Below are 27,062 nucleotides of genomic sequence, written 5' to 3' on the forward strand. Positions count from 1 at the left end.
TTTTAGATATATCATTATATTGATTGTATAAAGTTTCCTAAAAAAAAAAAAAAAAACTAGTTAAACTGAAATAATATTTTTGAAGTTATATTTACTCTTTTAATTTATTGTAATATCGTTACAACAATCATTAAACTGAAGTTATGATTTCGAGAATATAACTATGTCCGATATCCAAAGTTTCCAACTTTTTTTTATGATTTTGAAATAAAGTGGAGATAACTGAGAAAGAAAAAGAAATATTTTTAGTATTGACACACTGCACGCTTACCCTATCTCCCACTCCAACTCCCTCCCAACTGCCATTCACTCCGTTGTACTGCGAAGTCCAAGTCTGTTTTGCGAATTGTTTATTCGCGAACTGCTGCGCACGTTTCTATGGCAAAAACATGTTGAATGGCACGCAATCGATTTAGAAGTTCCAAAGAGAAGTTAGACAATCGGGAGCATTTAGTCAGAACTCGTCCCACATATCCCTTCGTATAATACGCGCTAGAAAATGCGTTGCATTAGAAAGAAAAAAAAAAAAAAAAGAGACACCGTCACCAAAACGACTGAACACCTGCATTTGCGTAAGACGCAAAACTGTAATTTATGTATAAGAAGAATGAGAATGCATCTTCATTTGACAGGTAGGATAAATACATATGCATTAATTAGCTTATAGAGATTCTTAATTAGATATTTTTGATAAATTTGCAACTCTTAAAATAATAACATAATATTTCGAGTCTTATGATTGATGACAGTTACACGAAATGTAAAAGTGAAAGAATTTTTTTCTCTAAAAATGAGAAATTATTTAATTCGGAACAGTTTAAATAGATTACCAGATCTTTAATTTTCTCTGACTTTCATGATCCCGAACTTTCTAAGAAGTTAGGAGCTTGGTAATTGTAATCCCAGAGGGATAAATAAAGTTTAATGTGTATTAAATTACTCTCTACAAAACTGTATTTGAAAGGTTTTGTCATATGAGTGTTTTCTAAATTTTATATCCCAAAGCAAGCACAGCTCAATATTTTAGCCCAATGGCCATTGCTGGGACGTAAATATAATTTTTAATTTTCCTATAAGGAATGCCTTTTCCCGAAGATTCGTTTCACGTAATCAATTTAATGACAGTAAGAGAAATAATTAAAATAAATTTAAATATTAGATACAGGATTTCAGGAATACATATCGTAGAGCTCTTTGTGGCAGCAGTACTTTATTTCAGTAAATGTTAAATTTTAAAAGTAAACAATTAAACAGCATCTAAATTATTGCAAAAAACATTTTTTAAGTAGAGATTTCTTCCGCAAAATTAAAACTTTATTTTCCTTTCTAGCTGATGAAATAAAGATCTATGTTGTAACATTTTATTGCTTCTGTATGTTTTCTTAAAATTTTTCGCTTGTCTTCTCTCAAAAAACATAAAAAAATTATGTTTGCTTCTGATAATTTTGTTTATAATGTAATATATACTGATATAAATGTAATGTGTTTATTTGTCAATTCATCGTAATACGCTTTTTATTGACGAAATTTGTCAAAACACCTTTTTTAGGTGGAATAAAACGGCAAACAAGCTGCTGATATAAATGTAATAGTAAAAAATGTCGTTTGATTTTTAACTTTATGCAAACAGATACTCGAAGCATTTGCTTCCTAAGACTTCCAGTTTCTTAAAAGTAAAATCTTCCGAGCGACACTTTGCAGTGCAATTAAAAAAAAGAGTATAAGTTAATGCAGACAATTTGGATTTCTGAAAGGATTGCCTGCACTTTAGTTATGGAATTATTACATCTTCCTATGAACATGTTCTTAAAGTAGAATCTGCCAAGTGAGACTTTGCAGAGCAATTAAAAAGGAGTGTACGTTAATGTAATCAATTTTGATTTCAGAAAAGATTGACAGTAATTTAGTGACCAAATCAATTCATCTGCCTAAGCAGCAGTTTCCTGCAAACCTGTTATCCAACTTTCAAGGGAGTTGTTCCTGTCTTAGGCATGGAACGAAGGGCAGAAAATGAATGAAAAGGGAAGGAATGAGTATGCTTTCACCTATAAAAAATCGAAAGACCAAAATGATGTTTAATTATTATGTTTATGTTATGATGCTCATATTTCCTAGCTAGTTGAAACACGCGTGCCGGATTTTCTGATTTTTGAACCCAACTACTTGCTAAAAAAGTGAATTGTTCATTTATGAAATTTCTTTCAACTTAGACAAAACTGTTTAACTAAATTTTCAATCCTTTTATATGCATAACTGTGCCTTAAAAATATGAGTTACTATACTACAAACATTCTACTTACAGAAGCAACAATATTTTAATTTTTTAAACTGAAAGTGGCACATCCGAAATGGGTTGTACTCCAAGTCAAACTACAAAATGCATAATTGTGGAACAAACTCAAAGAGCCTCATCTGAAACAAAACCTGGAACCTTTGTCCTAAATGATTCTCCCTTAAATGACTTAGGAGTAGAAAAAAACTTTTTGGAACAAGAAGACACCGAATATGAAGCAGATAGCTTTTTACAGGTAAGATGTATATTTATTCGATAAAACTTAGCTAATGTTAAGCAACTTGAAAGTAAATATTTCCAAACTTTCTTTTCTGCTTTTCATAATAAAAATTATGATTTATTTCTTATTTTTATATAAAATACTGAATGGCAGGCAACGGGAAATTTCTATAATCTATCTGATCGTGTGCAGTGAATTATCTTTTATGCATAATTTTAATTTGATATTTTTGCACTCGTGAGAGATAATACTTTTAACTATTTTACCTTCCATGTGTAATAATTTATGTTAGGGCTAGATAATTTACAGGTAACATGATATAAACATAAAAATAAATTGCATACAATCATCACGTTGTAGAAATTCCATGTTACTAAAACGCAGTATGAAATATTTTTCGTAATTTAGAGGCTACAATAATGCATAATAATAAGCACATTACTTGTATCCAATCAGAATTTCATTAATCGATGAAGTCGAAATGTTATTTGGCTTTAATTTGAATGAAAGGAAATGAATACGCTTCTAGAAACAAATGTTTGGTTGTTTCACAAAAGCAAACTCTTTCGGAAAATCTAATTAACTCAAACGAAAACTAAATTTTAAAATATATCCTAAAAACTTTAAATCTCTAAATATCAATAAAGTAATGTCTTTATCTGGCAATACATCGTAACACCTTTTTTAATGATGAAATTTGTCGAAACATCTTTTATTGGAATAAAACGGCAAGAAAGCTGCTGAAATAAATAGTAGCCTTCTCTTCGGTCCTTGGAATTTGTATATGTTATATACGCATAATTTGCTATCATCTGGAATCAAATTATCATACCTTTACCTTTAGTCCGAAAAACGCTATTTCCGTGCTCAAATAATTAATCTTATTAAAAAAGATATCCTCTTTAATGCAACAAGAGTAAGGAAAAAAAATAATGTGGTAATTATTTCTTTGCAGGTATTACGCACAGCACATCGTTCTTATATATGCTCTGTGTAATATCTTCGGGTCTTTATCATACGTTTGGTCTCACTACCTTAGTAAACATGTAGCACTATAAGTCAGAAGCATAAAATGTTTTCCTACATCAGAAAATTTCATTCTTAAAATGTTCTTGATATTTTGAAAATGAAAATTTTATTCTTTAAATATTCTCATATTTAGTTACGAGACACGTTTTGACTTATTAACTATTAAACTAGCTATTACACATAATTAGCTATTAAACAAGTGGATAATAAATGTTCGCGCGAGGAAAACGTGTGGTAACAAGGTGTTTGGTGTATTTAATTATGGCAAAGCACACTAGGGTGTGTGTGTGTGTGTTTAATTATGGGAAAGCACACTAGGGCTATCTGCCTAAGAGGAGGGATGCCTTCGTGGAGGACTTTCTAAGGGAAACTGGCTCGTATACACGTTACACATGGGGAAAACCACGAAAACACCCATGCAGCCAGCCCGTTCGCGGAATTCGAACCTCGGACCGAACTACCAGTGTTCAGCAACTTTACCGCTCGGCCGCTGGTGGGCGCACACTAGGGCTATCTGCCTAAGAGGAGGGATGCCTTCGTGGAGGACTTTCTAAGGGAAACTGGCTCGTATACACATTACACATGGGGAAAACCACGAAAACGCCCATGCAGCCAGCCCGTTCGCGGGATTCGGACGGAATTACCAGTGTTCAGCGACTTTACCGCTCGGCCGCTGGTGGGCCCGTGAGGTAACAAAAAGGAAATGTAATTTTTATAATATAAATGCATATAAAACAATTAAAGAAATATATAAATTAATAATTTTGTATTTTTCCAAATTTCCTTTTATTTACAGGCTCAAACTTCAAAACTGGAGATTAAAATTTTCGATCTAGGACTCTTTGAAAAAGCTTCAAATTTTTCAGATAAAAAAGTATTAAAAAATGAGAACACTCATAAAATGACGACACGGTGATTTAAAAGAACCAGCTTTACAAACACCATGCTTTCTCCGGAACTCTAAATCGGACCCTTCTTTACGGCAGTCAGGGTCACTAACCACTGCCCCGTTTGGAAGGCATTTAAATTGTAAAATTAATTATCTAAATCAGCGATTCTCAGCCGCTGGTACGCATACGACTGGTGGTACGCAAGAGAAAAATAGGTGGTACGCAAGAGAAAAATAGGTGGTACGCAAAAGAAACAATATGTTTTCAACTATTAAATTCAAAATTTAAATACCCTACAACATAAATACATATAATAATAAAACAGACCATAAAAGGAATAAAAAACTCGAACTAAAAGTCAAAGAATTGGATAATACTATTTTAAACGTTTTACCCCTTTTAGAAAGTTTTCTAACCGAAAATAAAAGAAGAATTAGCATCCAACATTAAAAATCATTATTTTTCATTGATAAATAATTTCAACATGTATTTTTCCGAGAATTATGATAAAGAAAATTGGATTAGAAATCCATTTTGTTCAAATGTACCTGAAATTTTCTCTCGTGAAGAAAAAGAACAATTGATAGAAATTTCCCGTTATTGAACTCTAACTGAAGATTTCAAAAATAACACACTTGTTAACTTTTGGCTGAACCGAAAAAAAGAAATTAAATGCATTTTAAACAAAGCTATTAAATTTGTATTGCCTTTTTTCACAACCTATTTGCGTTAACGATTTTTTCTATGTTATATTTGCAAAATAAATACAGAACAAAATTAAAAGTTAATTCTAATTTACGATTGAATGTAAGTGAAGTAAGACCAGACATAAAGAAATCGATCTCTCTTAAATAGGCCCAAATTTCGCACCAAATTTGTAGAATTAAAGTATTATAACTTAAATTTTGATAATTAAAATGGTAACTAGTTTTTAATCTAAAATTGTTTTGTGTGTGCTTATTTAATACAAATAACCAATAGCTTCTAATTCAGAAGTCAAACAACAAAAATCAGCGTTATATTTTCAAAATTTTCACAGGACTAGTTTCGATGGTTTTACCGAACCACCATCCTCAGCTGCAAAACCTTTGCGGCTCGCGAGCCTGATACGGCTCTCGCAGGCAATTTGTGCGGCTCATGCATATAAAATATACTAAATTAAAACTATTCAGTGTCCAAAAGGAAGTAATTAATTAGTTTAGACTCCTTTTATAAAGTTATTAGGGATTTCTTTCTATTTAAAACTTCCTCCACTACTTCTATAATAATGTAAATATGAACTTGTGGGTTTTAGAAAATCTAGATGCGGCTCTCGAACATTCCTGAATTCAAACGTGCGGCTCTTACTGACATGAAGTTTGGCCAACCCTCTAACATACTTTGAAAAGGTCTAATGAATCAAAATTCATAACATACAAAACAATTCTGAACTTATACTTAATTGAAGGAAATTTATATGAGCCGGCTAGCATTCTGAAATAAAATATTTTTTGCATTCTTCAAAGCTTTTCTCAATGTGGAGCAAAAGGCCGTCAGAAATCGGATGCACCTTTTTTGCAGATGGTAAAAAGATGTGTAGGGTAAGATAAGATATGGGCATTCCTCACTCCGTGAAGCTGAACCGCATTATGAGTTCCTTTGCCCCTTAGTGCCAGGCACAGAACCAGGTACAGAGGTTCAACCTCCGCCCTCGCACCTATGTGTACGGTAAGAAAGTTTCAGAACTACTTCTAAGCTAACTCATACATGTGCCTCGTCATGATACTTCTTGAGACACCAGTCACTCTCTTGCCCTGACATGCAGACACATAAGTTTGCGCTTAAAGGAACTTTGGAAGCGTTCGAGGCTTAGTCTTTCACTATTTATGTTACGATGCACAGATGCAAATGTTTTACAACTCAGCTGTTAAGAAAGCTTCTAAGTGCCAATTACTAAACTTTATTTCTGAAGAAGTTAATCAAATACGCCCTGCGTTAACTACATTTTTGTAATCATAAAACTATCTTAAACTCGTCCTGTAATACCGTCTCAAATATTTTAAAAGGAATAAAGTTAAAAAATGCTTAAAAAGAATGCTTAATATATAGGGGGGCGAAGAAATCAAGCCTGGTTTGCAATGCATTATAATTTTTTTGCAAGTTGTTTTTCATTTATTTTTTTTATTTTTCGGAACTGTGAAGCATGATTGGGAGATACACCTTGGAGAGGTTTTGAGTCTTCCTCTCTAACAGCTTTCTAACAGCTCATGAAACTTATAGAAATTTATTTTGAAAATCAAAGATCTATCATCTTCATTCAAAGAGCATACCATCGGCATTTCACTGTGCGCAACTAACTTCGTAAGACTACTATTCTCTGTCTGATAGCATGCATTCGGCAACATTACTCAGCCTGCGATCACCCGAGAACGGGATTGTCATTAATGCTGTCCTTCAGTCGAATGTTTTCGGGAGTTCAAACCGAACCCGTTCTTGAGCGATCGCAGAATTGTAGTCTAATGAGGACAAATGGCGACGGTTATCCTCTTTGAGTGAGGGTAATGATTTTTGATGGATCTTTGATTTTCAAAATAAAGTATTATCAGTTTCCTGAACAGTCCAAGTCTCAATCTCTTCATGGTGTATGTCCCAAAGTATTTCATAATCCTGAAAAAGAAAAAGATTAAATAAACAAATTACAAAAATCAATTATGACGCATTGCACGTGCATGGGGTACCCCATGTGTGACTTCTGCGCCACCTTGTATTTATGGCAGAAATAATACTTTTTTAATTTCGCATTTCTAATTGGGGAATAAGTTACTATTTGTTTCTACATTTTCCATTTATGGATATAACTATCCTTTTTAAGCTCTCGGCAAATATTTAAAATTAAAAGGATTATATAATATTTGTTGATATGACAAAACATCACAGTACTGTTTCAAAATTAAAACAGCTTAATACAGACGGCACTTAGTCCCGTTTTCGTTTCGTAGGCAAGTAATAATTAGGTGACGTTTCTTGTAAACTATAAAGATAGGTTTCTCAAAGCTGACACTGGCGCTTAAAAGTGTTTAATCCTCTTTTCTAAGTTAATCATTGGAATAAAATCCTTCATTTTTAGTTTATTCCACTATCTTCATTAAGATTGTTTAACTGTATTGAAAATTTTGCATTCAATGAATCTTTTTTTAATCTTTCACTGCGTCAGTTATTTAATGGAAATAAAAAGGAATTTAGAAATATCTCATGAATTTATTTTTTCTTACAAATTGCACACTATAGATAGACTAATAAGAATTCACTTTATAAGGCTTGACCTATTTCATAGTGAAAACTGAACATTAGATGAAAGAAACTCGCTTTCATAGTGGACAATCCGAGAATCAATAGCAGCTTCAACACAATTTATTTCATAATGGATTTGGTTGTCATGGAGGAGAAGAAAAATTGCGGAAGTTCTGGATATGATATAAAAACTGACAAATATTAAGTAAATTAATGTCAAGATACATATATGTCACTGTTATGACTGGGGAAGAATATCTATGTGTAAGATGTAATTTTTTTTTTCATTATATTAAATACTTTCCTTAATCTTTTTACCGTGGAAATTGTCAAGGGAAGGTTTGCGATGTTTATTGTCATCTAATATGCATGATTAAATATTGCATTATTTTATTTTTAATGAGCTCTCATAAGCATTTCTTAGAACGTTAATTCATTGATCATCAAGGGAATAAAAATTTTTGCAAAACGTTAAAGAAATAAAACTGTGCTTTATAATCCTTTTAAAAACTTTAACGAAACATTTGAATAAATTTATTCGTAAGTAGTCTAATTCATATTTAAAAATCTTTCTCGACTGAGAGAAATGTTTTCATTTAACTGATCAAAGTTAAAACAAACATTTTCGATTTAACGAGCGTTTAACTCGGTTTGACGTTATCTAGGGAATTTTTAAACTCTTCCAGTCTTAATTATTTTTATAGAGGGCTTCCGAAAAATTAGCCAGTTTATCAGCCAACTTTAAAGTCTATACTAGCCCTTCTTTCCAAATAACTTGAACGTTTGGCAAGCTAACGCAGACGCAGTGTAAAATTCCGACAGCCATAGGCTTACTCCGTAGCCTATGGCTGTTTAAGTCCGACAGCCATAGGCTTACTCAATCTAATTCCAATACTACAGTGAAGCAGGCGCTCAAGTTGCAAGAGAAATCCACTTACGGGCAATCAACCCTTTTTAAATATTATTATATTAATATTAAATATTGTTATTCAGGGTGTAATACAACAGGCCTCCAAGCGGTGCACCCTGGTTAATACTAAATCTGCTACGGCTTTGCCACCTTCCTTGTGTCTCTGGATATTTTGCTGACAATTTTTGCAAGATCTGTAAAGTTTTGAGTCTGCTTCAGGGGAATGCTGGTGGCCTCTCACATGAAACATGGACTCAACTCCTAACTGTTCTAGATAAGGAGGATGTTGATGTGTTTTCCGTTGTTGAAGCTAATCTGACTTATCCTTAAAATTCCACAATTCCCCTGGATACTCCTTACATATATTACCTAAATCAAGACAAGTCGCAGTGTCACAGATTTGGTTTGTCCTGAAGTTTGCAGAAATGAAGTCCATTTTACAATTTGTATGTGTTACAGCCCACCTGGTAACGCAAAATTAAATTTTGACACTCTCTTTCGCCAGATAAAAAAGGCTAATGGATGATTTCAATGCTCATAGCACTACATGTAACTATGCTGACTACAATAGTGCAGGTAGAGTGATAGAAGATCTTCTCAACTCCTTTAAATCTTCTATACCACCTACCTCCATTATAAAGGCACATCTACAAATCCTGACCTAACTATGGTTGAAGATGATCTAGCACCTAACGCCGTAAGAAATGTAATTTACGACCCCGGCTCTGGACACAGAGCGATCATTACAACAATCAGGGCAAATACTCCTGCAAAACGAAATACTAAATATAGTACACCCCAACGCAAATGGAGCTTTAAAAAAGCCAACTGGAATGCATTTACTACAGATCTAGAACAAGGTTTTGAAGATGATAATAGATTCCAGATTGGGAACATTGATATTTCGTTTAAGAAAAGAACAAAAGGTTTCGGTTTCAACTTAAATCTTTAATCTGATTGGCTAAAAGATGCCTGCATTGCAGCATTATACAATATGGGATAAAAGGGATTAATATTTAAATGACGAAGTTTGGATTTCTGTCTTATAAATAGTTACTACTTTCAGGACTGAAAGCAGAAGTACCCAAATTAAAATGAAGATTAAAGGGGCTATTGCAAAATTAAAGTTAGCAACTTGCTTTCATAATTTTATCTTAAATATGTATATTATTAACAATAAAATTATGCACAACAATTACTGCAGTTAAAAAGCTTTTAAAAGCAAACAGTAATACCTACAAATAGTAGTAAATAGTTTGAATATAATATGTAACTATCAAAGAGACATGCATTGCTGTCCATTAAAATTGCAACACCATGAAGGAAAGCAAATGCAAAAAGGATATTTATTGCACGTAAACAGTACGACATGAAAACAAAATGATTAAATTTGTAAGCATTTTGGAGGTTCACAGAGGAGCGAAATTAGTAGAAACAGCTGCCACCCCTGGCAGTTAAAACGGTCCTTAGCACATTAGGCATGGAGTCAAACTGGGCTTGGATGACAGAAATGGGCAACTCATTCCATGCTGCTTCACGTCTATACTACATTTCAGCAAGCGTATTAGCTAGAGAGGAGTGGCGAGACAGTCTGTCAGTAGGTAGCCCATGACAAAATGTTTTCAATGAGTGAGAGATCTGGAGACCGTACACGCTAGAGCAGCAATCGAATACCTGCGTATCGAAATAGGTCAGAACACTACGTGCAATATGTGGTCTTGGATTATCTTCTTTGAACATGGCGTTTGGGGACCTCGAAAATAGGGCACAACCACTAGACGTAAGATGTCAGAAATGTACCTACCTGCTTCCAAATTACAGTTGATCCGAACTAGAGATGTGCGTGTCGTGTACCAAGTGGCTGCCCAAACCATCACACCAGGTGCAGGGCCCCTGTGCCGACATGGCATGTAAGCAGGTGACGTGAGGTCTCCTCGGACACTCCGGGCACGTATAAGGCCATTCGAATACTGCACGTTTGACTCGTTTGAAAAGGCGACATTGCGCCACTCCTGTACCCAGTTTTGTCGTTTGGCGCACCAGTGTCACCGTCTCTCTCTGTGCTGCATTTTCAAGGGAAGTCGAAGTAAACGTCAACCTGCTGATAGTAAACGCTGCTACAAAAGTCAACGCACTTTACGAGCTGATACTGGGCGTGCTGCAAACATGCCCATTTCCTGACTAATGGTCTGTGACCTGGTCGTACGGTTTTGCGAGGCTGACCTCACAATATGGCTGTCCTCTCTGACGTTAGTCATGGTAGGGCGTTTATTTCCTCCATACCATTCACTATGACCCTCAGCAATCTATTGATTCGATATTCGCGAGACATTGGTTGGATGTCGATCAGTGCGGCCGGCGATATTACGGAACGATAATCTACACTTTGGATAAGCAACGATCCCGCCTCTATCAAATTTTTAAACTTGCTGGTAAGCATTTCCTCTTCTTTTTAGAGGCATAACATGATATTTTGACCAAATTCCAATCTTACAAAGTACATTCCGTATGAGAAATCCACTACACAACTTTTCTTTTATGGAGTTGCTTCAGATTTCGTTTCTCCCTCCTTTGTTGTCTAAATGCGCTGAAAAATTAATCATTTGCATATCCCAACTTCCTTTCATGTGATTTTGACGTTCATCAGATTATTCCTTCCTCGTGTTTCAATTTTAAAGGCAAGTAGTGTAAAAGCCGATGTGCATTGTGTAATGAAAGCTAAATGCCCAGCCTGGTATGGGGCAGGTTTGCGAGACAAAGAAAATGCCGCACCATGAAAGAATACTCGAAACAGACCAGACTATACTCAAAGATAGGCAAACTGGCTCAAAACAAACATTTTATAATTTTCACATACAGCATAAATTATTATATACGAAATAATTTAACATACATTAACTCTGAGGACTGTTGAAAGCATTATTTCTTGTAATAGATTACGCTAAAATTAACATTGGCTCCTGCGAAGTAGAATTAATTACAGAAAAAGATTCCAGACCTATTCTCTTAAAGGAGGAAGGCTTTCTAGGATCTAGGCACGAATGACTTGGCTTATACTACACATAGGAAAAGTTTAGGAAATCACGCAGCTATGAAAACAACCCAGGATAACAGCAATTTCTACAGCTTTAGCCACTCGGCCAGTGGTAAGTACAGCTGACAAAAAGAAATGAAAGGACTTGAAGCAATCATTCTGTTCAGCTTGGTTAGCGATAAAGATGGACGAAATCATCCGTTAATGGGATCAAATCAAAACCGTGCACTCACTGAATAGGATCTGTCCCTTTTTGCGACACACCCTCACTACCAGCAACCTTGATTAGAGAACATTAGAGTAAATTCGGCTTTTTTATTGTAATAAATCATAAGACAAATAAAATAAACATTTATTCCAATTTTTATACCATATATATAAAAGGAATGTTTTTCTGACTTTTTTTGTTTTGTTTTGTTTTATAAAAAATAACACATAAATCCAATTAAATAATACAAAAAATTAAACATTTTTAATTTTTAATGACTTTGATACGTTTCACTTTTCGAATTACATATCTTCAGAAACTTGATTTCCTATATCAGATTCAACATCAAGTCGGTTTCTATGTTTGGATTTCATTGCACCTTAACGTGAGAAACCTGCTCGTGCAAATACATTGTCGCAAAAGGAACTAAAATGCGAATAGCTCGTTTTGATAGGTTTCGATATTCATACGCCAAACTTATCCATAATTGGCTTAATAGCATCTCCTTAAATTTTAGTTTTAGGACGCAATCAGTTGTCAAATCAATTTACCTAAGTTTCGCAATTTTTTTCGGAACTCTTAGTGATCTCTTAAGGAACACAAGAGTTGCACGGCACATAGCTTGGGAAACGCTGTACTATAAGACCGCACTGGCTTTGCTATAGTTTTGAATTTTTAAGATCTAAGAGTTTGGTTTGAGACAACTATAAAAATTAGTCCTAAATAAAATTTTTACGTAAGTAATTGGGATATTAAATTTAAATCTTCACTTAATATCTGCCTCTAAAGTGTCTTAAGTTTGATTTAATAACACAATGCTAACTGCTTGAATTCTTAATGTTTGGTATTTTTACTTAAGAACTGGCACTAATCTGATTATATTTAATTAAATAAATATTATGTATAAAACAATTACATAGTGATTTGAATTAAATTTCACTGGTTTCAACTTAATGGTTTCGCATAATTAATTTATTAAACTTTTTTTCTTCATGCCTGATGCAAAGCCATATAGTTAATAGATTTCTAAACATTTTATCACGCTAGATAACTTTCATAAGTTACTTTATGGTATTGAAAAGTTCGTTAATATAGCTAAATATCATTATGTTGATTTATTGAACACGTTTTTAATATAAAGACATGTCTAAAACCATGCAAGAAATACTGCATCAATGCTTCTGATATAAGCAAAACGATATATGCCCATCACTGAACCAACTATTCTATATTTACTGTAAGTTGATAATCACTTGATATGATGCAGTTTATATGATTTTCTTCTCCATCGTTTATCTGGCTGAATCATCTTACAGTATCAATCCAATATTAATTATTGCTGTCTTCCTTTGCTAAAATTTAATTCTCTTAAAGCTACTCAATCCGCTAAACTGCAAGAGGAAATTTAAAAATAATATTTTTCTGTTCCATGCAGAAACCAAGATTCATTTTTAGCATAGCCATGCAAATGAAATGTAAAGATAAGAAAAATGTCTTTAGTTTCTTATACTTAATGATTTATCATTTCATTCCCAGGATTCATTGAAAAGTTCTCAGTCATCCAACCTTAGTTGGGATTCTGGAGTCTATGAACTCGAAGATTCAAGCATCATAACTGAATATTCTGACCCGGAAAAGGTTCGAGAAGTAGACAATGAATTTAAACATCAAGATGATTTAGGTAAGAAAATATTAAGTTTCTTTTAAAGTTTAATTAATTTTTAAACTCCGTTTTTATTATTTTTTATCTGCTTGAAACATTCTGTTTTAACTATAGGTATATAGCCCATGAGAAATAGTTTACCCTCAAGGTGCAAATTAATCATACATTATCCTTGAAACAAAATTTGAACATATGACTTCTAATAACTCTCCTGAGAATTAAAATCAAAAAGGCCATAATCAACATAAAAAGGGCATAATCAACATAAAAAGTGTTTATCACAGCCAAAGATTACAGAAACCGTCAATAATTATAGATCAGGTCTCTCTCTACGTTAAGAACCTTTAATGGGGAAAGTTATGAAAACTTCAGTTGGAGAATTTTATTAAAAGAAAAATACTTAACTCAATACCATTCATTTCAGTTTCGTGAAGGTAAAGTATCGGAGGTTATAACTCAAAGTTTTAAAAAACAACATTTTTTAAATTGAGTAAATAATATTTTTGGACGCTAACGCATACCAAGAGAAGGTTGAGGGAAAGAAGCACTTTAAAAAAAAAAATCTACGCATTTTCTCAGAATCAAACACTTCGAAGTACCAGAACGATACGCTAGATGGAACACTCAGCACATGGAGAAAACACTTTTAATGATTTACTCTAACTACATCAGTTTATTTTGGGTGCAGGACACAGAGCTCAGAGTGAGATCAGTTGTGTGAAGGACCTGAAGATAATGTATCCTCTCCCGAAGTCAAACGGGGATTTTCAGCATACTGGACTAATGGAACCGCAACAAAAGCAAATGGGAAGTATTAAATTCTTTACAAATTTGTATGCAGGTATAATATTGTTGCGTGCGTACGGATTCGTAATATATTGAATGCACAAGTCCGATAATAAGTTAATGAAATTTATTCTTATCAAAAGAAATTTATCAGAACTCTGGAATTTTCCTCAGAGATATTCGTACAAGTGTTCACAATATCACGCAATAATAATCAGTAGCTATACTTCAAACTATTAAAAACGTTAAATAGAACGCAATGCACTGCGTAGTTTAAAAAAAAAAAAAAAAAAAAAAGCTAATCCGATCTCGCGCTGAATTCTCAACAATAACTACATCAGCTAACTAAGCGGCTGCAACAACAAATAACTACTCCCCGGCTTTAAATAGTTTTCGACTGGTCGCGCGAAATAGTTCTAGCATTTTCTGCTTCTAGAGATTGCTGGAAACCAATAAGAGCATGGAATACGGTTACACTAACATAGTGGTCAATTACGTTTATTCAAATTCAATACAAACTAAAGAGATACCCATTTATTAAATGTTAAATGCAATTTTTACTTTTCCGGCATAGCTTGCTCTTAAAATTTGTCTTGTTCGTAACAATATTATAGGAAATATAAACCCTGAATATTACAAAAAAATTTTATTTTTACCAAATGGTGTCTAATTCTCACAAGGCAAGAGATATTCTGATAACTTTCAGCTCTTAAATATACATGAAATTTTATTGTAATATGGATAAACCCAATTTAAAGATTTCTATCCCCATTCTTTGCAAAAGCAATACGTTTTTCTTGGTTGACTTTCTTCGGTTAATGCATTGCTGAGTCTTTCGGCTAATACTATTTTTTGTTAATATTTCGTCGCAACTACGCACGTCACCTTCACAGCTGATATGGATCTAGAACTTAGTAACATAGGCACATTAAATTCTTTTACATACACATCTCTTAGTAAAATCTTATTGAATTTGCTTCTTCGGAACTTTCTTCTTCGCTATATTTAACTCGATGGTCTTAGAGAATTATCAGATTCTTTTTCCAGTTCTTCATAACACTTGCATACTAGTATGGCATTTAAACAACTCAACGGCAAGTCACTTTTATGGTACTGTGAGTTTTATTTGCTCATTGTTGTGCAAATTACTAATTACTTTCGCTTTTACTGCAACAGGAAATTTATTTTCACATTTTTGTGTAAACCGCACTGTCTTGTCTTTCAAATTACTTCTTTTTTTTTTATTTTTAGTGCTTCTAATCTCTCCCCCACAACACAGAACATCCTAAAAATGCCATCTTAAAGTTGCAGTGACTTGGAATATACTAAGTATATACTCCGCATGTTAATTCTCAGATTGACTCCGTAATTTAACAACCTGAATATATTCTTTGGGGTGGCTGGTGGATTATCACTGTGTTGAGTGGCTGGCAGCACGTAGTGCATCTGTCACCTTATAATAATTGGGTACGTTTGTGAGGTTGCGTGATACTTACTGCATTATTGAACTCAAAACATATTTATTACAATTAAGAGAAGCTCTTTACAAATATATAATTCATGGTTAGCAGAGACAGTTATTGAAATGAATCATAGTTCTTATAGTGTGAGGAGGCTGCTAACGAGGGTCTCTCTATCTGAGAGTTGTGAAGCATTCTAGGTCTCTCTAATCGAGAGTTCAAGAGCATTCTAGATCTCTCTAGTCGAGAGTTCAGAAGCCTTCTGACGTGTCGTTCCGATGAAAAAGATCTTCAAACTGAATTACGCACACCTCCTTAATTTTTCAGTAGTAATTTACATCCTCTGATTTGGCATATCTGGAACGATATCAGAGGAAAAACACAATCATTGGTTCGTCAGCCCTCTTGAAATCGAGAGGTTTTGACGACAGACACGATGAAAAGCGCTAACATTTCCTGACACTCGTCGTGAAGCTATGTCTCTTGCAGTGTCATTTAATTATTGAGTCTGCAATGTCAGAAACATGTCACGTGGCATATCGTAAAAGCTTGGAAACAGTGACTTGCGGGGACGGCCTACACGATTTTCTCATCTCTATGTGGTCCGCCGCTTTTCTTCAAGGGATACACGAAGATTGTTTTGAAGATGTTAATTCTCAGGGGTCTTGAGTACATCGCCATTTAACCTCCTAACACCTTTCATACAGAATTCTACTGAGGATCGTAATGTTTGTTCTCAGCTATTCTGACGGGTTTCGGTTTTTAGAGTTTGCAGAAATGAGAATATGCAGGCTTTTTAATATTTTTAATTATTTATTGAACTTCATATGTAGAACGTGGGTATCCACGTTATACTTTGGAGAAAAAACGTTGGTATCCCTATTGTTTCTTAAATTAATTTAATTGAGCTTTTACAGATATAATAATTTTTAATATTTAAAAAATAATTATATAAATTATTTATATAATTATTTTTAAAATATAAATTTTTATAAGTATCTAATTATTAACAACTTAAAATTTGATAAAGAGTGAAGATTAACAAACCATTAGCCCACTTAAAATGTGTCAGGCAGTACAGACGTAAAATTATGTTTTGAAATCTCTAAAAAAGAAAAAAATCATTATATACATATGTTACGGTGAAACACCGAAATCTGGAGAATGTCGACTTTCACCGGTGAATGTCAACATTTACATAGTCTCTTGGTGTATGTCCGAAATATTTTCCAAATACTCTTATTTCTGACTTACACCGGTCAATGTCGACATTCACGATGTACTAATGGTGAATGTTGAACATACTCGTATAACAATATTATATTTTCTTCTCCGTAATTCAGTCGCGATTAAACGCACTTGAAACTTGAAATAAGAACTTAAGAACATGAGAACCTAAAACACACAATACATTCAAAATGAGAAAGGAAAATAATAGAAGTTAAAAACTTACTTAATTATACAGTACGTTCTAAATGAGAAAATAAAATAACAGTAATAAAAAACTTACTAAATTATGTGATTCAAATCTTATTTATTGCAACAACTTAAACTATTATGGCACTTTATGACCTCTCTTTTCGACTTTCACCAGAGCATATCTGTGATTGTCGACATACACCGGTGAGGGTCCGAATATACAAGAATTTAGTGAAATATTCGGTCTTTCACCGACGTATTTGGTGAATGTTGACATTCTCCGGTGAAAGTCGACATTCTCCAATGTCGGTCTTTCACGGTAACATATATATGCAAAATATAAAATAAGAAATAAAATTATTAAACCAATTATAACCAACTGGCAATAGGCCTTTAAATTCATAGATTTTAATTAAACATCCCCGCTTCAAGGATACACTTTGCAACATTTCGCTTCACTCTGCAGCATGTTACTCAACTCCTTCGCTGCAATTTCTCTTGCACTGCGAAATATTTAGCTCAGTCGCTGCTCAGGAATAACACAAAGACTTTCTGGCTTATACCACCGCAAGTTAGTACGCATCACCTTTTCTCGCCTTCTGTTGCTTTGTTGCTTTTCTCGCCTGCTTGAATAAATCATGTCTCTGCCTTCTTTCCCTATGTTAAAAAAAATGTGAACTCTTTATTTAAAACTTTTGAGGAGCAGATTGCTCCCATTATGCCGTGCTATTCAATATGATGTTTGAATAGCGTAACTATCAAAAACTAAAGCTATATTGTGATTAGGCAATAAGATTTTATGTTTGTTCTAAGAGTTCAACACATCTATTACGCAGTCTGCATATGCATTATCGATATATGTGCGCTTCGAAATACTTCCAACTTTGTAAATCTCCTGTCTGGAAGCAAAAATGTTTGTTTACTATACGGCATTTGCTCGGAATACGACTTCAGTTCGATGAGCCTCGACTGACACTACACTTGTTCACCTCTTTCAAGATAATGCTACGACTGCACATTCAATAACTGAATATAACTCTGATGTTGCGAGAAACATTTTGTATGTGTGTATGTTTGCACAAATGTTTTGTAAATTCATAAACAATGAATTTTAGAAAAGTTAATGAGAGAATATTATTAGAACCACCATGGAGAGGGAAATAAAGAGATTGTTGAAAAGTATGAAGATAGCATGCGTATCCGGGACTTAGCTACTGCATACCGCACACGGAGTATGATGATATCTACGCTTATGAGAAACAAGGACGGTAACGTTACGAAGGGAATGAAATGGAATACCAAATAAAGATCAGAGACATCAGAACAAGTTGAAAATTGATTTTTATAGCAAAAAGCATTCATGTACAATCTCATGTGCAGTGCTTCATTCATAAACATCACCCTAGCATTTGTATTTTAGTCTTAAACAGTGTTATAATAATAACAGGAATTTTTTTATAAGAATACCAGCTCAATTAATATTTCTATCAGTCCATCACTTTAATCATTCAGATAAATATTATCTTCCCTAAGTTCGCTTATCAAGTCACCTCGTCCTACTGATGGTATAGTTCCACAAATTAACTCTTGTCCTAAAGCCTTAAAACTGCATACATAATTACCATCTGTTTTTAGTAAAAAAACAGTAAAACATCGTTATCTGTAATTTCAGTAGTTGTCCCTCCAAGCAACGAATGCTTTAGCTTTTCTTTTCCTGTGCTCTGAAATTTTTATACTCTTACTTATTTTTATACTCTGTAATTTTTATACTCTTAGTTAAATTACTTTCATCTTTCTCAAAATCCTTCAAAGCTCTACTAAACAATCTTCTATAATTATAAGGTATTCTTTCCCTCCTTTCTGCATGCCTTCATGGTGTAACGGAAGCATACTCGGCGCGTATTTGATAGGTCTAGGTTCCCGTCCCGCGAGGGTATTGCATATTTTTTCTTTAGTTTCCTGACATCGAAAAATATCTAAAATATTCTACAGTGGCGCATAAAATGAAGCAAAAGGTGATGGATGATGATTCTTCACCACCAAGATTGGGCGACTGGTGCTCCTAATCCCCAGTCGTTCTTTAAAAGGGGGAGTATATAAGGCATTTTCTCAGAAAAGAAAGAATTTTATCTCTTATTGCACTCAGCTAAAGGAAAAGAAACATTATCTGAATTGCATCAATTCAGAAAGAATTTTTCTAACAGTTGTCATTACATTTTTAACAGCATTGTTTTCAAAATGTTAAACTAAAATAAAAATTTTAAACATTATACCAAATAATGTTATTGCACGTGAGAAGTTACATAACATAAAAAAAACCTTTTGCTTTTAACATAAAAAAATTACACACTATACAGTTTAAAACATATTTTGAAAGTTGAAATATATATACAAGCAGAAAACAAAGTCCTTAAACTAAAATATAATATGAAAAGATTTGAAAGCACAAAATGAATATCTATAAAAGTTTTTTAGGATGTTTTAAAAGTCTGCCACAGTGACTTCTTTTTTCTGGTTTCACTTGAAGGACTGTAGCTCCTTTGCTTGAGACCTCTAGGAAATAGAGCTTTTGAATCTGTCTCACCAAAAAATCACTCTCGAGAAGAATTATCTCTACTGGGAAAATTCTTTCGTACTCTTCCCATTGACTAAGTTAATCAGTTTTGATTGCTTGAACTGATCAGGACGATATCCCCAATCTTCAGATCAAATTTTCTTTCTCTGGCTTTCTGAACTAATTGGCCAAAATATTTCTTTCGGAATCTGTTTCTTAACTGTTGCTTTGGCAATGACGCTGTCTCCTTCGTAATTTATTACTATCCATTTGGTCTACATCTGGTGTTCCCACTTCCTTTATGCCTTAAATGTCTTGGGGAACGAGGTCTTGCGCGTCATCTGAGACATAGGTAAGAGGACGACTGTTAATAACTGCTTCCGCATCACAGTGGATAGTTGACAATTAATTATAGATCACCAATGAATTTCCTAATACCTTAACTAACAAGTTTTTGGTGGAGCGAATAGCATCCATTCCACCACGCTGCTGTGGGAGGTATAAACTTTATTTGATTGATTTTAATGCTTCATGTGTGATCACGTCTTCTCGCTTTAATTCTCTCAATGCTGAAAATACACCAGTAAAATTGGTACCGTAGTCCGTATATATTACTGTAGGGCGCCCTCTTCTGGCAGTAAATGTAGATAGAGTTCAACAAAAGTTTCAGAACTGTAACGATTTCTAAGTGAACCGCTTTATACACTACACACGTAAAAAGGACCGCTCTACATAATATCGTCCATCTTGCTTCTGGCTAAATCTCCTACAAATTGTTCATGTGCAAGTTTATCTTGTGCTAATTTGTACAGTATCTGACCTTCATCCTTAACGTCTATTGTTTCTAATCCCCAAAAGTCACTAACTTTCAAATTCTGTAGCAAAAGATCCCTTGTCAACAACGAAAATACTTTATATTCACCTGTAGAAGCTTATATTCACCACAAATCGCACAACCCAGTTTGGTGTTAATGGCTGCAAAACCTCTGTTGAGCAGGCTTTACTTTCCCGGTAAGAATTTTCCCATAATTGTCACTTAAAATAAGAATCGCAATTTGGGGACTAATTTCTCCTAAGTCTGAAATACAAATTCTATATTTCTATATTTCTTTAAATATTAGCCCTTTAGGCAGACATGGGGTACTTCCATAAATAACGTCTTGTTCTAATAAGTCAAATTCAGACTCATGATTCTTCCTTATAGAGTATAAATTCAAGGAATACCCCTTGTGAGATGCAGCTTCAGTTATTTTCTCTCCAAATAAAGCAGGAACTATATCTTCTGAGGAATGCTAGTTAAACCTAAAGCTACCACAGTAGACTTAAAGATATAGGATCTTTACCATCCACAGTCTAGCAAGGCGCGCACTCTTTTTTAATATTCTTTCCGCCTATCTCAATCTCTAAAGTCGTTAACGTAACCTCAATAGCAAGCGGTCTTTTTACTTGCCTCGTTTTTGTTTTCTAGTCCTGTGAATATAACACACAATCAAATCCAGTTCATGCAAGTTTAACTCTTTCTCCCCCCCCCATTCTACTTCACTGTTTAAAAATTCCAACAAATGAGAAAGGCGCGATTTCTTTTTATCTTCGACTATATTAAAGAGAGGACTTCGCAGCTACGTACGGAGAATGTATTTTAAAAGGCATGACTCAATCATGGCATACAACCAAGCCACATTACACTCTTGATCCAAACCAATGGACTCTATAGCCCTGAGATGGGACTCAGTTTTATCGAATAATTTTACTAAAGGTAGGACATTTTGGTACTTACGTATTAACGCAACCAGGCCAAAATTCGCATAAATCGTCAAATTTGGCGACCCTACTTACGGCAACCCTACGTGTGTAGAAATAGAGAAAGTTTATTTGTAAAAAGAAAAAATAACACTGGGCGTGTACTACCACAGCAATGGGTTTTCGGCGGAATTAGCCGAGAAAAGAAAGAGACTTTTTTTGGTTACTGTACCTAACAGAAGCGCCGTTTACTCATGGAAAAAATTTGCGAAAATATCAAGGAAGGAAGCATCATTTATTCGGATTGCTGGAAAGGATACAATACAAGTGAGTTCGAAAATGCTGGATTTCTGCATGGAACTGTTAATCACAAATATAACTTTGTGAATCCCAACACGGGCGTTCACACACAACATGTAGAGCGCATGTAGGGCTCAGCCAAATGGCGCCACAAAAAACAGAGAGGAACAGCCCGTCATCATCTTGACTCATACCTTATCGAATTTATATGGCGCCAAGCTCAAGCTGTTAATGGCGAAGACGGTTTTCAATCAGTGCTAAAAGGAATAGCCAAAAGATTTCCGCCGAAAAAAGTAATTCTGCAACTTATTCAAATTCGAAACCGGAAGGGTTTAATTGCTATTTTATATTTTAAAACAAAATAATATAAAAAAACTATTAAAAATTATCTGTAATTAATAAATGTACATTTTCTTTCTATTCATACTTTTTTACTCAAACTTACAAATCGCGCCAACCTGGTTGCGATAATACGTAAGTACCGAAATTTTTTTCCCTGTGAAGCGAACGTTAGAAATTCTCTGACATTTCAGCAGTTATCTGACATAAATTTCTGTCAATAAGTCCGGTTTCCCAAATCTTTCTTTTAAAGCACAAACAGCTTTCTCATAATTTTCTGACGTTAACGGGCAGCTCTCAATTAATTTATAAGCTCTTGTTATTTGGCAACATTGACTGCAACAGGTAATGAAATTTATCGCATTCTTCGTGCTCCTTATCTTCATGAATTTTCTTAAAATGAACCAAAAAGGAAAGCCTTTTTATCAATTCTCTGTCGAATGACGTAATTTCTGTTTTAGGGAACCTGTAACGTTTTTCCTTAACAATCAATTTATTTTCTACTTCATTTTGGATATGCTCATCAACCCAAGTATTAGAACTATTCATATTTTCACTGATGAGGCGCTGTATAATAATAAACTCACCAGTGTATTCTTCTTTACCCTCAACTTCCGCATTCACATTATCTTCAAAAGTACCAAGCTCAATTTAACAAATTCAAAATTTCTGAATTCAAGCTCTTCAGTTCTTTCATTATACATTGCAGTTTTACAAATTTATCACTCAAAATACCATTATCAGATTCAGTTTTAATTATCTCTTCTTTTAAACCTTTAACAGTTTTAGAAAAAGAGTCACGCGTTATTCGACGTTTCGTCTCTAAAGCTTCAACACTCATTTTTCTTGAAATGCTTTTGGAACAATAGTATCTCTTCCTTAAGGGGTATCAGCAACCCCTGAACCGACGATATTAAATTTGCCATTTTCGATGTACCTTTTCTCAAAATCTGCTGTAGATACACGCTTGAAATTTTTTGTGTAATTAAAGTATACTTTTCTGATTATACTGAAATGAATTTTTGAAACATTTTGAATTTTAGAGTAATTTACAGAATATTTTGTTAGGCATAGTAGAATTTACCCTTTTTCTCACACAGAAATTTTTTTAAAAATTTCTAAGTTTATCACAAAAATCTCATTTCAGTAAATATTACGAAACCTAATAAATAAGCCATAAAAATTTTAGATACCTGTGAGCAGTAGTTCCTCAGAAAAGGTACATCGAGTATAAAAAAATCCAGTTTGGAGAAAAACGCGTTTATATGTAAAAATCCTCATTGATCAAAGCAGTCGATGACAAATTAAAACTAGATTTTTTAAAGTTCTAATTTTCATAGAGATTAAAGAATGGCATTTTCAGAAAGATAAAAGTGTAGAGAATTTGAAAATGCAAAAAATCCGAAATCACAATTTTTTGAAGATTTGGGGGTTCCAACACTCCTTAAATCAATTTCTTAAATGTAATCTAATTAATTACTTAAGAATGCATACATATTTGTACACTAAATTCAATATAACACGTTAATTAAAATGTTTTATAAATTATTTAAAACTTCTTTAACGTCCCTGTTCGGGCGCCGAAAATTATGTTACGATACACAAAAGGAAAACTAACATAATTGTTTTGGATACCGTAACTAACCGTCTACGGACCTGTAATGTATGAAACAAATATAATGGAGCGCAGAGAAAATAATTTACTATTCTATAAAAACTAATGTGCTTCTTCTTGAAAAGAACAAGAATTTTCTCAACATCAACGTAGCGATTAATTTACACAAAAATAATTTTATCTCCTTTCTCACTCAATGAAGAAAAAGAGACATTATCTGAATTCTACCATATCAAAGAAGAGAACACTCTTCTAACAGTTGTTCTTCACATTTTTAACATCATTGTTTTCAAAATGTTAAGCACAATAGCAATTAATATTATTGATCATGAGCAATTACATAACATTATTGTTTGTTGTTGAGAAATGAATATAAAATATTATTACTCACCGTCAAGAATTCAATTGATATTGCTTCAAGAAACACTAATTAAAAGCATGCAAATCACCAAGGTAAATGAACATTACAAACTGCCAAGTTTATTCAAGTCTAACACACATTCAACTGGCGCTGCCAGATCCAAGAACAAGAAGTACACAACATGAAAGATTTAGGCCCTCTTTGGCGATTAAAATATATTTCCACATAAAATTTCTTACAATGAATTTTGCATCGCAAGAGTTCTCTTCTTTTATGTACTTAAAATCAGAAAAGAAACTTAGCTATATGAAGATAACAAGTTAAGGTACTTACGTATTCAACCTTGGCGCAGTTTGGCGATTTTTTACAGAAAAGAAAGGTGATTCAGTGAACTTTCTAATTACAACTTACAACGGATATGCTTACCTAAATAACTGTTATGCGCATGGTTGCCATAGTTTGGCAACTGCTGGAAATTCTTCAACTTCTGCTAAGGTGGTTGCAAGAGTACGTAAATACTTAAATTAATTTGAAACATTTGTTAGAACTTGATTTCGAAATGGAAATAGCCAAGGCAAAGCGAACGACCTTTATATCCCTTACAAGTTTAATTTCTAATATCAAAATGAAACTTTTAGAAAAATGACATAGAAGGAGAAGCAGAAGAACCTTCCAACTGCAAAAATGTTTTAAAGGACGTAACGATTCATGTTTTCATATTTCTAAATTTAAAAAAAAAAAATTAATTTTATATAAAATAATAAAACTGACTTTTACATTTTTTTCGGGTTTTATACTTAGTAAATTTTGTACTTGTTTCAAAAAAATATTGATTTGACTGAAGATTTGATCACCTGTACAACAAACACTTACCGAGATATTTGATATTAAATTCGAGAATCATATTCAGAGGCCGCACACAAATTGAAGAGCAAAATGATTGCATTTATATGTAACTAAAAGTAAAAAAAGTTTCTGATATTAAGAGATTACATGACGAGCATTTCTATACAGATCATTCTGAAAAATGTTAACCCATGTAATACTTTTCTAAACGGAGATCTTATTCACAGAATTTTATATAGAATCCATGTTCTTGAAAACACTGATAGAGTTGAATATTCTCATGTAGCCAACTGCTAATAATATATATAATTTTTCATTAGTTAAAAATTAGAAATATTTTCATTTTAATGACTTTTTCGGACTACAAGGTTATGATTTTAAAGTAATAAAACTCGACAGACTATTAATAACGGATTTTTTTAGACTTTGAAAACTTACAAACTACTTTTGTGAAAATTCTTTCGGCATACAGATGAAAAATAATAAATAAAGACTCCCGTAAGTCAAAAACGAGTTTATTAAACTGCATTTTAAAGAAGAAAAAAAATCTCTCGAATTATTCTAATTTATTTATTAACCGGCCGCACAATTCAAATTCAGAATGACGTCAAATATAGCAAATTTTGAAGTCAAATTTACCGGTCAATTTTTGTCGTTTTTAACAGCATTTTTTATTTTAATCTGTGTTAGGTGTGCTGCGTTAATCATGAAGCCGATTACCATCGGGCAGGAGAATTGCAGCGCATTCACATATTATATTACATTACGGGGTTCTGTACGCAACAAAATAAAAACACGCTCTGCTTTATTGTTCTAGACATCTAAAATAGTCAGTCGAATGGAACATAATATCATAGACTTAATGAAACCAAGGATATTCCTTTTTATTGGTGCCATCACCTGATATGGATTTTAAAACTTCATTGCGCTAAAGTTAAAGTTACATCCTCAGTGATACCCAGATGTCTTCTTGTTTATGATTATTCGTTCGACAACTTACCTATGCTTTTCCAGAAACCTATGCTGATTACCTATGCCTTTCCAGAAACTGTTTTATTGGCTCAGTTACCCACAACATCATTCTAAAAACAACATCCTGTGTCTTCGAGCAATATTTGTGTGGGAATCTAAATTGAGTTCTAAGAAAATTTGTGAACTCCCTCTGGTATTGTCTGACTTAACTGGGCTTTTAATATGCCTCAGAGATTTATTACAGTCTTGTGTGCAGCAAAAAAACATTCATAAACACTTCCCTGGATTGTACAATTCTAGGCTCTTAAATTAAGAAGTTATAGCAATGTTTCAAATTATTTTTATTAATATTTTATACTGATATGCTTTTCTATTAATATTTTGCAGAGAGCAGAGTAAAATTTAGATATCCTACATCAATATGTCATGTTCGATGTAAACTACATAGGAGATTCCTCATCTAAACATGTATTCTGTATGCTTCAGTTTTAAATAATTGTTTTTCAAATCTAAAATTCAATTTTCTGGTCAATATAAATAATAACATACTACCTGTATCAAAAATATCTTTCTCTTAAATACTATTTTTGGGTTTCGTTATTTCCTTAGAACTGATAGTTGAAGGAAAAGCTTGCCCAAGGAAGTTAAGTTCTAAGGACCGAGACACATTACAGCAGACTGCCATTTTGGAAATGCTGAGAGAAGAAGGGCTTATTTGTAGACCCCCATCTAAAGCAGGTGGGGGTATAAGGTAAATAAAAAAATTATCGGAAGATAAAATTTCCGATGCATTAGTAATAGGTTTCGGTTTTATAGAGAAAAATGTTACGAATCCTATTTCTGAATTTCTTACACTAACCAATTTATAAGCAAATAAAACTTTTATCAAAGGAAGCATATAACTTTTTATAGACACTTATTGTTTTATTTTCTGCTTGTGATTGAACTTATTTCTTTCAGATTCGAGCTTGTGTCAACGAATTCTCTTCCTCCAACACTACGTAGGCTTCCGCCTTTAAAGTTGCAGAAGAAATACAAAGAGAAGAAAGAAGAGCTTACTTACGAGGAAATTCAACAGAAGCTATTAAACGCGGAAGATCGAAGAAAGGTAACAAATTCTTTTCTCAGAGGAAAATAACACTGAGTGCTATTC

At 33.4% G+C, this 27,062-nt stretch overlaps 1 protein-coding gene across 1 annotated transcript; it reads left to right on the forward strand.

Annotated features, from left to right (window-relative positions):
• Positions 1 to 405: 405 nt before the first annotated feature.
• On the forward strand, positions 406 to 27,062 carry LOC118195092 (uncharacterized). The gene is made up of 5 exons (XM_085812480.1): positions 406 to 632; positions 2,303 to 2,528; positions 13,391 to 13,535; positions 26,519 to 26,660; positions 26,870 to 27,062. Exons 2-5 carry the CDS (start codon positions 2,349 to 2,351, stop codon positions 27,045 to 27,047), a joined length of 645 nt encoding a protein of 214 aa, XP_085668606.1. The 5' UTR covers positions 406 to 632; positions 2,303 to 2,348; the 3' UTR covers positions 27,048 to 27,062.

Source organism: Stegodyphus dumicola, chromosome 1 (genome assembly GCF_044657685.1).
Source record: "Stegodyphus dumicola isolate Sdum_Otavi_A_Nest chromosome 1, ASM4465768v1".
NCBI lineage: Eukaryota > Metazoa > Arthropoda > Arachnida > Araneae > Eresidae > Stegodyphus > Stegodyphus dumicola.

Excerpts from the sequence above, each read along its gene's own strand:
- LOC118195092 (XM_085812480.1), top strand. The coding sequence starts at position 2,349 with ATGGGTTGTACTCCAAGTCAAACTACAAAATGCATAATTGTGGAACAA. Across the intron at positions 2,529-13,390 it reads AAGCAGATAGCTTTTTACAG|GATTCATTGAAAAGTTCTCA; the intron begins GTAAGATGTATA and ends TTTCATTCCCAG. Across the intron at positions 13,536-26,518 it reads TAAACATCAAGATGATTTAG|AACTGATAGTTGAAGGAAAA; the intron begins GTAAGAAAATAT and ends TTATTTCCTTAG.